The following is a 13,754-nucleotide window of genomic DNA, read 5'->3' as shown; positions in this document are numbered from 1 at the left end:
GCAAGATGTTCAAATGTTCATAAATGACCAGCATGGTCAAATAATAGTAGCCATCAACGGTGATGAGCCTAAACTTCCTCTCAACATTGGGTGAGGTAGTGCCACTGGAAAGTTTATTTAGTAGCCTGCTATAGCCTATATATTTTTTTCCAATTTTGGACAATCTGTCTTGAACTGGGCTATTGTTTGCGTTCAAGACCAGGTCGTTTTTTTTGCTCAGTTTGGCACTGTCAGAGTAGCCACTCATTTTGGTAATTTGTGTGGTATTAAACAATATAATGCAAATGTCTTATCATGTAAATGATATAAAATTGCATTAAATGAGTTTGTAAAAGGCTAATGTTTTTCCAGTCTCTGCCCCCCCCCCCCCCCCCCCCCCCAAAATCCCCATGTGCAAATGTGATTATAGATGCATGCAATGTTTTATTATAAAGGGGAATTTTTGTGTCTTTGTTTTTCTTCGTTTTTTTAAAAGCGACGTTGAGATTCTGTATAAAAAGAGCTATATAAAATAAATATATTCTAATTGTTATTAGTATAGGACAACCACGCTCTCGCCAATCTGTAAGAAACATGGTTTCTCAGAACATTATGTGCTAGCTGTGGTCAATTTATGGCATTATCACAATAATCTGTAGCATGTGCTTTGCTTTTATGTACATATAGCTAATGTTACCTATGTCTATTTCTAATGTGAAAAAAACTAAAACCTATCCAATCATTTAAACTGCCAATGTCATCGCAATTAGAAGGTTTACATGGGTATTGATGTGAAATATCCTTCTAGCGCCGCCTCTTTCCTGGTTTTATCGTATCAAACAACAAAATGTAACACGGAAGTCCCACCCACACTGGAGAGCGATACAAACTAAAATGGCGGAACCCGCTTTGGAATCATGGATTAGGATGGATTTTCCAACATTATTGAATGAAATTCTCGCTGAGAAGTTCCGTGAAAAACATTTACCTGTTTTACAATCACTGACAAATGCGTTACGAATTCAGGATTACAGGTGCGCAAAGGGAAGAGTTATGTAGCTAAATGTGGCTAACTAACTAGCTAGCAAACGTCCTCAGCTAAACAGTCTGAGGCAAGCTCAGGAGTAGCAGCTAGCCATCATGTTACCCATGTCCTGATTTTGTCTGTATAAATGAAACTTTGCTCGTTTTCTGTATTATCCATTATTCTCAAGTCTTCTGTGTTCAGTTTTCACTTGACAATTTTAAAAGCTACACCCAAGTCAAGTGTGTGTGTGTGCTCACAGAGACCGCAGTGAGGAAGAAGCCTTCAGGAGCCTAATGAAGATCCTGTCAAAGTTATCAGAGGAGATCCAGGCTGCAGGTGGAGAGGTTGAAGAGCTGATCCTGCAGTTGACTGCAGCATGCTTCAGAGCCCAGAGGAATGGCTGTGTACAGTGTGCACGCAACCAGTCCCTAATGAGGTGGGCTGCAGTCAGTATTGAATCCAGTTTCCTTGACACACAAGAGCATGCACACACATGTTTTACATTGGGCCTACATTTTAGTTAATTTACCAGACACTCTAATCCAATCTCACACACGCACAGTCAAGGAAGAGTTAATAACATTACCAAGCACATCCACGTCCGTAGTTTTGTTTTCACAGGAATTTACACTTCAAAATCCTGGGGGTGTTCTATCTAACAGTTTCCCTGTTATGAAGTGTTCCCTCTCTGTCCGGTTGTGTGTGTGGTTTGGTTAAAACATAAGCAAACCTACCTTGTTATCCAGGTCACTTGGTGCTATTGACCTGTCAATCAGAATCCTAGGCATGCTTCAGAAACTGAAGTCTGAGAACACTGACTACGTCACTGAAGGTGATTGTTTTATTGTCCCTCCTATGGCTGAAGAGAATATGTGTAATCGCCTGATATTTGCAGTTGTGTGCTTGCTTGTAAAACAATTGTAGCATATTGTATAATAACTGTTCAAATTTMATAGGATTTTAAATATGTCTTAACATCTCTCTTAATGGTCTTCTTATACATGTCTGACTGTTGTTCTCTGCACTTTATCGTTGATCTAGCACTTCGATGTGGGGTACAGTTCATTGGAAACCTTGCTGTTGATAACCAGTTCTGCAAAGATGACATTTGGACGCTCATCTTTCCAGATCTTCTCTTGTAAGTACTTGGGGCCCTACATCAGTTTCACCTCTCAAGGCCTCGACCTTATTTGCAAATCATGTATGGGAAATTAACGTGAAAGAATTAAGCTTGAGCCTTACATGGTTTTCACAATTCACATTAGGACTTCACCTTTATTGATCCTTTAGGCCTACAAACAGCAATCTACGTGTTTTATGCATGAAAGTATAGTGTCAGCGAATCGTACCGGACTGTATCGAAGTTATTGATGTGTTGACTGTTTTTATTTGTTTTTACAAACAATTGTATTCCTTCATTATCTTCCCCTAACCCTGAAACCCTTCCCCTAATTGGAGTACACTAATGGACAACAATAGTTAGGCTTCCAGTTTATACATACTATATACAATTTACAGACACAAAGTATTTTGCAGTAGTTATCTTTTTTGTTTGTTTTTAATCCCATCCTTCAACTACCCTCAACCCATCCCATCTATCTCTGAAGATCTTCCAGTTTGATTTCCATGTTGGCGGTGTTTGCAGGGCCCTTCTGAGTGTGGATGATGAGTGGGCATTGGCCTATTCCTTCATGGTGCTCCACACCTGTCTGTGTTGTCGGTGTTTGCAGGGATCTTATAGGTGTGAGTGATAAGTCAAGTCTGTGTTGTCTTTGATCACAGGGCCCTGCTGTGTGTGGATGATGAAAGGGCAGTGGGCTACTCCTCCATGGTGCTCCACACCTGTCTAGATGAACAGAAGGTGGAGCAACTGGCTCATCCAGGGAACATCCACCTGGCCCTGAAGGTCATGGAGCTGTGTAGGACTCAGTCAGAACTGGACTGGACGTAGGTACCCGCTGAGGGGTGTGGTTGGGTGTGGGAGATGGGGTTTGCTGTGTGTGTTAGATGTACACACAGTATATAAACATGTATGGTACATATTTTTGACAGGGTTTTGATTGCTACCCAGCACTTCCTCAAGTCCTCAGTGCTCGTTAAGAACATGTATGCAGGGATGAGCCATCAGGAGAGGTAACTCCATCTAGTTCATCCAATTAAAGAATCTAACTACTCTCACAAATACTTATAAACTAGTATATCTACACCCAAAGTGAGCAATTCTTTCTCCTTTTGATGGTCCCAAATGTGTGATTGACATGAGTTTCCTCCTTACATTGATCTTCTAGAAAAGCTCTACTGTACAGTCGTGGCCATAAGTTGAGAATGACACAAATGTTAATTTTCACAAAGTCTGCAGCCTCAGTTTGTATGATGAAAATTTGCATATACTCCAGAATGTTATGAAGAGTGATCAGATGAATTGCAATTAAGTCCGTCTTTGCCATGCAAATGAGCTGAATCCCCAAAAAACCTTTCCACTGCATTTCAGCCCTGCCACAAAAGGACCAGCTGACATCATGTCAGTGATTTTTCTCATTAACACAGGTGTGAGTGTTGACGAGGACAACCCTGTCATGCTGATTGAGTTCGAATAACAGACTGGAAGCTTCAAAAGGAGGGTGGTGCTTGGAATCATTGTTCTTCCTCTGAACCATGGTTACCTGCAAGGAAACATGTGCCGTCATCATTGCTTTGCACAAAAAGGGCTTCACAAGCAGTGCTTGTACCAGTAAGATTGCACCTAAATCAACCATTTATTGGGTCATCAAGAACTTCAAGGAGAGCAGTTCAGTTGTTGTGAAGAAGGCTTCAGGGTGCCCAAGAAAGTCCAGCAAGCGCCAGGACCGTCTCCTAAAGTTGATTCAGCTGCAGGATCGGGGCACCACCAGTACAGAGCTTGCTCAGGAATGGCAGCAGGCAGGTGTGAGTGCATCTGCACGCACAGTGAGGCGAAGACTTTAGGTGGATGGCCTGGTGTCAAGAAGGGCAGCAAAGAAGCCACTTCTCTCCAGGAAAAGCATCAGGGACAGACTGATATTCTGCAAAAGGTACAAAGATTGGACTGCTGAGGACTGGGGTGAAGTCATTTTCTCTGATGAATCCCCTTTCCAATTGTTTGGGGCATCCGGAAAAAAGCTTTTCCAGAGAAGACAAGGTGAGCACTACCATCAGTCCTGTGTCATGCCAACAGTAAAGCATCCTGAGGCCATTCATGTGTGGGGTTGCTTCTCAGCCAAGGGAGTGGGTCACTCACAATTTTTCCCCTTGAACACAGCCAAGAATAAAGAATGGTACCAACACATCCCCTGAGATCAACTTCTCCCAACCATCCAGGAACAGTTTGGTGACGAACAATGCCTTTTCCAGCATGATGGAGCACCTTGCCATAAGGCAAAAGTGATAACTAAGTTGCTTTGGGAACAAAACATTGATGTTTTGGGTCCATGTCCAGGAAACTCCCCAGACCTTAATCCCATTGAGAACTTGTGGTCAATCCTCAAGAGGCGGGTGGACAAACAGAAACCCACAAATCTGACAAACTCCAAGCATTGATTATGCAAGAATGGGCTGCCATCAGTTAGGATGTGGCCCAGAAGTTAATTGACAGCATGCCAGGGCGGATTGCAGAGGTCTTGAAAAAGAAGGGTCAACACTGCAAATATTGACTCGTTGCATCAACTTCATGTAATTGTCAATAAAAGCCTTTGACGCTTATGAAATGCTTGTATTTATACTTCTGTATTCCATAGTAACATCTGACAAAAATATCTAAAGACACCGAACCTGCAGACTTTGTGAAAATTAATATTTGTGTCATTCTCAAATTTTGGCCATGACTGTACATAAATCCAATTAATTACATAAATATTGATGGAGCTGCAGGGTGACGTTGCTGGAGCTGATCTCTGCTCAGTTGGGAGAGGAGGACTCTGAGGATTGTGGGATCCCCCCCACCGTAGCTACCTTCCTGGCATCCTGCTTCCAGGAGCGATGTGGGGCCGTGCTCACACTCGCCTCCGAATCAGACAATGAGGTATCAATGATCCGATTGGTTGTATAAATGACCTGTTCCATAGCCTGGGTACCTGACTGTTTCTGCTATTGCTGTTTCTGTGACATTTTAGATTGTCTTTTTTTATTGGTTGATTGATTTGTGTTGTATTTTGAAGGAGGCCCTGACTGTGATCAGCCTGTTAGATGTTCTCTGTGAGATGACCTCTGATCACAAACAGTTCATGTTCCTGCAGAACCATCCTGACCTCCTCAAGTCTACCGTTGGTAAATAAATAACTACACCAAGGTCTATTGAACTGGAAGTTTACAAAACCTTTTACCTATGATGCTTAGTCTTTTGACATTAGAGCCCTGATAAATGGCTGTTTTTTTTTGGTAAAAACCACCAGCATGTCACACTGTCTCAAATGTCCATGACAAAGAAGGTGGCCCACAGTTTAGAGTTTACACTATCACTACAAATCCAGTGACATAATATGGTTCTACTGTGTTGGAACGGAACTATGACATTTAAAGTACCAGCAGGTTCATGCCCTTCTGTTGAGAGAGATGCTGTTAAATTGAAACAGCAGTCACATCTTAATAATTGCATCTATCATCAGCAGGACTCTGATACTACACCTGAGGCAGGGGAATACCTCTCACCTCTTCTGTAGAACAGATTTCTCTGTCCAATTGATCATTTTGCCTTTATGTTCACTGATTGTTATTTTGTCTTTTCCTGGGCCCTGGACGCTTTGTCCGACTTCTGATGTAAAAAGGGCTTTATAAGTAAATGTGACTGATTTAATTGATATTCTGGTACTCTATCCCTTTGTGTGTAAAATGTGTGTTGTTCTCCTATTCATCTCTCTTTCTCCTCTTACAGATCTCCTGCAGCAGGTCCATGTTCTGGGGAAGACCAGTAAGAATGTATTCACTGCAGCTCAGAACTTCTCCTTGGCTCAGGGAGGAGACTGCTCATCCTCTCCCTCTGTCAGCTTCAAGGCACATCTCATCCGTCTCATAGGAAACCTCTGTCACGGAAACACTGCCAACCAGAACAAGGTATGGATGGATGTATGAAAGAACGACAAAACAAACAAATTCATATACTGTGTTGATCCCCAACGAGGGAAATATGTTTTGCCACCAGCAGCAGACATCAGACAAACAGTACTGACACACAGGCATACAGCTGGCACAGATATAGTGCAGATAGTAGACAAAACATGGGTGTGGGGGTCGAAGATTAAATGACTGACTTTCTTGTGATGCAACACCATTGATAAACTACATTTCATCCTAGGCTTTGAAGTTTACTCACCCTCAACAGGTTTCGTCTGTGAGCGCATCCTTTGAGAGTAGGATTTGCAAACTCCTTTTGAACCCTTAAATAAGCCCTTAGGGTGCTTTCCCAGTGTCTAAAAGAGGGGTTTAATCCTTGGAAAGGACAGATCAAGGGTCAAAAAGCATGTGTAAAAGGTCAGGCAAGGAGTCTGAAAATGTAAAATGACATTTCCTATTCTTATCATCTCTGGTCGAAAGTAGTTCACTAAAGGGAATATGATGTCATTTGAGACACATTTTGAGTTAAATAGCACATACAGTAATCTCCTCATGCTGTATCTGTGCTTCCTGGGTCACACCAGAGAGAGAATAAGTGCTTTTGAGTCCATCGTGGCACTGAGCCATATTGGCTTCCTCATGGTGGTATTATTATTACATTAATGGAGGAAAGAGAAACATTCCTTACTCATTATCTGTTCCATCCCAGCTATCGGCAGCTATCACTGACTGTGATATAAACACATTTAATAGAAAATAAGAGGAATGGGGGGAAACTGGCATGTGTCCATTTGCATTGGCTTAAAAACCTTGCTCCCACTTTACAAGGCCCTTGAGAATCATAGTAGTTAACCTTCGCCGGCTCCCAGCTGGTTAATAATAATTGAATATGATAATATTTGATTAAGTCTTTTTTACATATAGGCTTAAGTTCCTAATTTTAGATTTTTAGTTAACGAAAAGTGCACACTTACAGTAGCTTACTCAGCATTTTCTCTCTTGCTATGGCCATTCATGACTCTACCAATGAATTTGCAGAGTAACCGCATGTATGTAAATTAACCTATATAATTAGATGGGTGACAGAGACCAGTGCAACACGTTGTGACAGCTTTAGACCAACCCACAGCCACACATGGCTATTTTCCATGGTAGTAGGGATTTCCTAAGGATAGGGACCTCAATGTTGGCTGATAGGGACATAGATATTGGTTAGTTATTGAGATTGTCCTATATAAACCAAGGAGAAACAGCACTTAAACAGCTTCTTGCATGAGGAAAATCATCATCTCAGCATTGTTTTAAATTGGCCCTATCCATAGACTCAAGCCAAACAGAATAATTAGTGAGACTAGTGTTTTTTACTGTGTTTGGATGAGAAAGTAGTTTTTTGCATTGTAAATATGTTTGTTTTGATTATATTTTTTTGTATTCTTCCAGGTTAGGAAACTGGATGGTCTTCCTCTCATTATGGACAACTGCAGTATTGACAGCAACAATCCCTGTATCCTTTTGATTCGTCTAGAATCTAATGTCCCTTTGGTGAATAAATTATACTAGTCGTGTAACTATCATGTTATAAGCCACTGTGGATGGATGTTAACCTAATGATCTTTGTACTTTTATGTATCATCCTTTTTGTCTTCCTGTAAGTAATTGTGGTGGCTGATGCGTACGTTCATCTACCATGTTTATAGTCATAAGTCAATGTTGGTGAATGATAGATGTGTTACTGTATACACTCCCTACGTATTTGTTTGGACACACAGTGACGCTAAAATGTGTACATTTGTCTTTGTTCTCCAACATTTAGGATTTGACATTAAAAAAAATGTAATTAGTCGACGGTACAGAATGTTATCTTTTATTTGAGGGTATTGCACTTAATGTATCTAGTCAAGTTTAGTATTTGGTCCCATATTTCTAGCATGCAATGACGAATGGCTCTACAAACTTGTTGGATGCACAGGGGTTAAAGTTCTCCATTGCTGTGATGGGATTTCTGTCACGTTGATTCTGGAGAGGTTGTTTTTGAGATCAGTGTAGGTCCTACTTATAGCTGCTGGCAAAGGAATTCAAATCCTGTACTTTATCACTCAGGGTGTAACTTTCCAGTGCTACTATTTTTGCCATGTAATGTTGTAAAACAAAATCAGACCACCCCATAGTAGAATAGTTTGCCTATTTACCTAATCGGCTTGTTATGTGTTCTATGCCAGATAAATATTCATTTCGAGGCGCATTCAAGTTGTGAGAGCCATAGGGAGGGAAACATGCATTCTGATAAGCAGTCAAAGCACAACAATTCTTTAATGCAATGGCCTTTGTTAAGAAAGACGGGGATCCCGGCTTTTCATTGCTACCACGTTTATTTCTCTACTCCTAAAATTGCGCATGGCATCATTGAAAAAATATTACACCTGGAGTTTTGGGCATTGTTTAGGTATAACTGCACAACAGAGCTCTTAAAGGGGCAATGGTGACTTAAAAGTGCAATGACATACTTTGTAATAGAAACCACATTTATTTTTGAGTGAATAATAATTTAATAATCAGGATGGTGTGACCAGTGGGGGAAATGCAGATGGACAAACCATGCTTCAGCCTATGTATTTATAGCCACGATGCTGCATCAGTTGGGCTACAGGTGGTAATGCTTATTGCTAATAGCACATCTGATGATATATAGTGCCTTCAGAAAGTATTCAGACCACTTGACTTTTTCCACATTTTGTTAGGTTTTATAGCCTTATTCTAAAATTGATTAAAAAAAATTATTTTTATACATTTACATGAGTATTCAGACCCTTTACTCAGTACTTTGTTGAAGCACCTTTGGCAGCGATTACAGCCTTGAGTCTTCGGTATGATGCTACAAGCTTGGCACACCTGTATTTGGGGAGTTTCTCCCATTCTTATCTGCAGATCCTCTCAAGCTCTGTCAGGTTGGATGGGGAGCATTGCTGCACAGCTATTTTCAGGTCTCTGTTCTATCAGGTTTAAGTCCTGGATCTGGCTGGGCCACGCTTCTGGACATTCAGAGACATCTTGCGTTGTCTTGGCTGTGTTCTTAGGGTTGTTCTCCTGTTGGAAAGCGAACCTTCACCCCAGTCTGAGGTTCTGAGAGGTCTGGTGAAGGTTTTTATCAAGTATCTCTCTGTACTTTACTCCGTTCATCTTTGCCTCGATCCTGACTAGTCTCCCTGTCCCTGCCGCTGAAAAACATCCCCACAGCATGATGCTGCCACCACCATACTTCATTGTAGGGATGGTGCCAGGGATGGGATGGTGTATTCTGACATGCACTGTCAACTGTGGGAACTTTATATAGACAGGTTAAACATCATTTTTTTACCAATCTGTTATTAGGCTCATTTCTGGAGATGGAAATTATATTTTAGATGGTGTCAGCATTGAATTTCCTTTTCATTTTGGAGTAGAAGAAAATCCCAGAACTGAGCTTCAGTCCACATGAATGTCATTCTACATTAATGTGGATGCTGCCTTGATCATGGATAGTTCTGAATAAATTGTAAATAATGATGAGTAAGAGAAAGTTACATACCCCCCCAAAAATGCTAACTTCCCCTTTTATTAGTAATTGTGGGAGGTTAGCGTATTTTGGGGGCATGATCTTTGTACATCTGTAAGTTTCTCACACATTATTCACGATTAATGAATGATAATCCGTAATCATGGTAGCATTCACATTAATGTAGAAGTGTTCATAAACATATTATATTCTTATTCACAATAAAAGTGGCTCCAAAATGACAGAATACATTATTTATCATTTATTTTGGGCACAACATAATCCAAAACACAACCAAAACAAACTGCAAATGCATCCAACAAGTTTGAAGAGTCACAAGCTTGATGTAGTCATTGTGTGCTCGGGAATATGGGACCAATTACTACATTTTATGCACTAAGTGAATTTGTCCAAATACTTATGACACGGTCAAACGCGGGGACAAGGTGAATAAAGTGCATTCATTTCTAAACGTAAAACACATATGTATGAAAACACCCCCAAATAAAAGGTTACATTCTGTACTTTCGCCTCATAAAATATTTGATCTCAAATCCAAAATGCTGCAGTACAGGGCCAAATTAAACGTTTTAGCTTCACTGTCCAAATAAATGTAAGGGGAGTGTATGTCTACATACAAGTCACTGGTGAATGATTATACAGTATGCGTCGTGTATCCATCATGTTTATACTGTTGGTGGATGTTGGTACTGACAGAACAGCAGCTTAGTTTGTGTCTGCCTCCGTCCACCCCCCGGGGACTAGCTGCCGGTCAGGGCACGGTGTCAGCTTGTCTTTTCACCAGGCGATGAGCTATTCATCTGAGCCCCACTCTCCCCGTGACCCCCTCAGGAAGGATGGTTACTGTTGAGCTCCCTCTGCTCTTCTCAGGTGGGCCATAGCCAGACCCACTGGGCAAAAACTGTTTGAGGCAACGTTGTTTCCAAGTCAATTCAAAAACAAAATTTTTAAATCAATGTGAAAACTGATTGGATTTGAAAAGTCAATATATATCCAATGACATTAAATGTTTTGTTGATTTCAAGTCAAATTCACTTAAGTTGACAACTGAACCTAATGTAAGCCAAAGCTAGATGTTGAAATGACGTCTGTGCCCAGTGGGTAGCTGTGCGGGCTTTGCTGTTTTGAGATCATTCTATTGGTCCATTCAGCCAGGCAAGCTCAATCAAGCACAGATAAAGTATTTGAAATTATTTAGAATACTATTTGAGCCCAGGTCTCAGCCACAGCTATATGGCCTGGTCACAGATGCTGACTGGGCATATGTGGAGAGGAAGGACTAGAGGGGCGGGAGGCTGGGTCGCTTCCTTGTCATTCAAAATGGACACAGTACTCACTCACTGTACTGATAGTTTCCTGTACAGTGGGATGGTGGTAGCTAATTCAGAGTGAGGGTTAGTGTTACTTTACTGTGATTTGTGGTTGAAAGGGAGTATGTGTGAATGTGTAGGAGACCAACCAATGTGGGTAGTTTTGTGTAGAAAAAAACTTTTGAGCGTCTAGTTTGTACATTCCTCTTGTTCCTCTCCCATAGTAAAAAATAAGACTAACTCTCACTCTCTTTGTGCCATGAATGTATTTGTAATGCTATCCTTAACTGTTGTTTCTCCACCAGTCATCAGCCAGTGGGCCATCTTTGCCACTCGGAATATTCTAGAACACAACCTGGAGAATCAGGAGCTGGTGGCAGCTCTAGAACGCCGCGGGGTGGCCGATGACTCCGCCTTGAGGGCCATGGGCTTTAGAGTAGAGGAGAGAGATGGTAACGTGCTGCTCAAACCCTGTTCAAAGGACCCTTAAAGGTGCTCTAAGGACTATATTGTGCTGCACCATATAGTGCTGCATTACTTTTTAGTGCACTATTGTTTTGCCCTGGTAGTGCACTACTTTTTAGCTCTAGCTCTTTTTAGCTTTAGCCTTGGTTAAACTGTGGGATGGCCTGGACCCAATAGTCTGCTGAGATTTGTTATGGTACAGAAAACGCATAGGAGGGGCCCTTATTTAAAGGTAGGTTTAGTTTGGAGTATAGAGTGGTGTTTTTTTAACACTTTTTGTGTTTCTTAAGTAAAGGGAAATTAAGTCAAGTGGACTCCTGCTGGTATCTGTGATATAGTGTTGGGGTTTAATCATCCAACAAAGGGCTACTCTGTTTCCTGCCCTTTCACCCCTCTGAGGGAGACTCTTAACATCGGCAGGGGGTGGGCTCTAATCCCAAAACCAATCAATTTTGCGGAAATCAACAAAAAGCGAGAGAATGACCGAAACATTGAGGAACTGGACTGGAATGTCGATCTGACTTCAAGCTAGCTTCTGGAATTCTCACATTTTATGGAAACCTCAGGCATTTTGACTGGAGAATGTTTTTCGTTTCCACACAAATTATTTCAAACCAATTTATTGGTGCTAACCAAACTATACAGGGTGCCCCCTCCATTTCTAAGGATGTTGCTCAGGGAATGCATTTTGATTGTCTTGCTACAAGCGTTGCACTATATCTGCTTTTACCACCCTGTTTTGGCTTTTGGTGATAATAGCAATGATACATAGGACCATTCCTGTCCTTCAGGTACCGCATGTTTCTTTACAACACCAAAACTTAGTTACATTTTAGATACATATTTGTTACATATTCCAACCAACAACACCAGTCGTCAACTTCCTTACACATTTCAATAACCTAATCTATGTTATGTGGCAGCTTTGTTTACTGCGTGTGTGTACTTTGACTAGTGTGGATCTTTAGCAGCCAGCTAGACAGAGGACAGACAGCCTGAGTGTGATTGGCAGTGTGTAGACAGTGAGCCCTTGTGTAAGTGGTAGTATATTTGTTTGTAGACAGAGACCCAAGTAGTGTGAGTGGCAGTGCGAGTGAATCAGACCAGAAGTATTGGCTTGCAGAACGACCCCCCCCCCCACTGAATAAGCTGACCGGTCCTGACACCTCAACAATACATTGCTTTAGTCACCCGGCCCACTCGCCGCTCCGCCCTATTTACTCTGTCTCTTATTTTTTAATGACAAAATGTATTGAAACAATCGGGTTGACTTTTCCCAATCCGCTGGGTATAGTGAGGGGAGCTTATGAGGTTCCGGTCCCCAGCATTTCAGACGGCTAACAAAACACGGCCTTTACTTCTGCTCCAGCGGCTGCCTGCAATGCTTTTCAAACACAGGAAAACACAGAGAGAGCGTCAGGCTGGCTGAATGAGGTGGCAGTCACAGCCGTCTATTCAACAACTTCAGGGTCAGGAGCAAACAGCTGTCCAACCGCAGTCAGGACTGAAAGGTGTCATCAAGATCAGCCGTTTCACAACTCGAACCTTAACTCTGTCCTCTTGTGCCTTCTGTACTGGTATTCTTCACCCGTACTACTCAAACTCTGTATAATGGATGATTGTAACTTTAGCTGCTGAATAAAACTTTTGTGTGACAAATGTTCCGTTTTTTTCTCCAGAGAGAATGGGTCAGTCTTGTGTAAATTGAAGTATGCTTTTGTGTCTAAAGACAGTGGTACAGTAGTTTGGATAGGAATCCCAATAAATCACTAAAGGATGCTCAGATTTTATTAGAAAAATTATAACTATCCATTTGTCTGTGGTGCACACAATCCTGCATGGCCTAAAAGCTAAGTAATCATTTCTCATGATGGCAGACATCCAATCCAACACTGGATCAGTAACATCCATTTATTTTCTTAATACTTAACATTTTGCCGACGCATTTCTTGATAATCCACCAAGTAAACCAGGAGCTATAGAGAATTATGGTCTTCATATTGAGAATAAAATAATCTGGGCTAATTGTCGAACACATGGTCTATGTACACTACAGCAACTTTAATAAATCAGAGAGAATAATTTGTAGCTCTCAAATCTTTAAAAACAGTGACAATTAATGAAAACAAAGTGCCATATATAATGCATATAAAAATATATTATTTGCTTTTTAGCTATATAAAGCCTAAATAAAACAATCGCTGAATACATAGAAGGTCGATGCCTGAAATAGCTCAATGACCCCTGGCCCATGCCCTTTTTCCATAGAGCTGTATTATATGGTTAGGCAAAATACTTATTCTCAGGACAGGTTGCCTTTAACTCTGCTGGTATAGACCTGAATGCAAGGGGTGAG

The 13,754-nt window shown here is 41.2% G+C and overlaps 1 protein-coding gene across 1 annotated transcript; it reads left to right on the top strand.

Annotated features, from left to right (window-relative positions):
- The first annotated feature begins 831 nt into the window (after positions 1 to 831).
- atxn10 (ataxin 10) lies at positions 832 to 11,887 on the top strand. The gene is made up of 11 exons (XM_023969510.2): positions 832 to 1,013; positions 1,266 to 1,442; positions 1,753 to 1,838; positions 2,048 to 2,144; positions 2,789 to 2,953; positions 3,059 to 3,139; positions 4,892 to 5,042; positions 5,179 to 5,287; positions 5,892 to 6,070; positions 7,511 to 7,574; positions 11,239 to 11,887. Exons 1-11 carry the CDS (start codon positions 874 to 876, stop codon positions 11,421 to 11,423), a joined length of 1,434 nt encoding a protein of 477 aa, XP_023825278.1. The 5' UTR covers positions 832 to 873; the 3' UTR covers positions 11,424 to 11,887.
- The last annotated feature ends 1,867 nt before the right edge of the window (positions 11,888 to 13,754 follow it).

This window comes from Salvelinus sp. IW2-2015, linkage group LG3 (assembly GCF_002910315.2).
Source record: "Salvelinus sp. IW2-2015 linkage group LG3, ASM291031v2, whole genome shotgun sequence".
NCBI lineage: Eukaryota > Metazoa > Chordata > Actinopteri > Salmoniformes > Salmonidae > Salvelinus > Salvelinus sp. IW2-2015.
The sequence above is the reverse complement of the archived record's forward strand: the minus strand, read 5'-3'. Positions and strand labels throughout refer to the sequence as shown.

What these genes read in the sequence shown, in the direction of transcription:
- atxn10 (XM_023969510.2), top strand. Translation starts at nt 874, where the DNA reads ATGGCGGAACCCGCTTTGGAATCATGGATTAGGATGGATTTTCCAACA. An exon ending in ACACTGCCAACCAGAACAAG is followed by an intron (nt 6,071 to 7,510) that starts GTATGGATGGAT and finishes GTATTCTTCCAG; the next exon opens with GTTAGGAAACTGGATGGTCT. An exon ending in TATTGACAGCAACAATCCCT is followed by an intron (nt 7,575 to 11,238) that starts GTATCCTTTTGA and finishes TTTCTCCACCAG; the next exon opens with TCATCAGCCAGTGGGCCATC.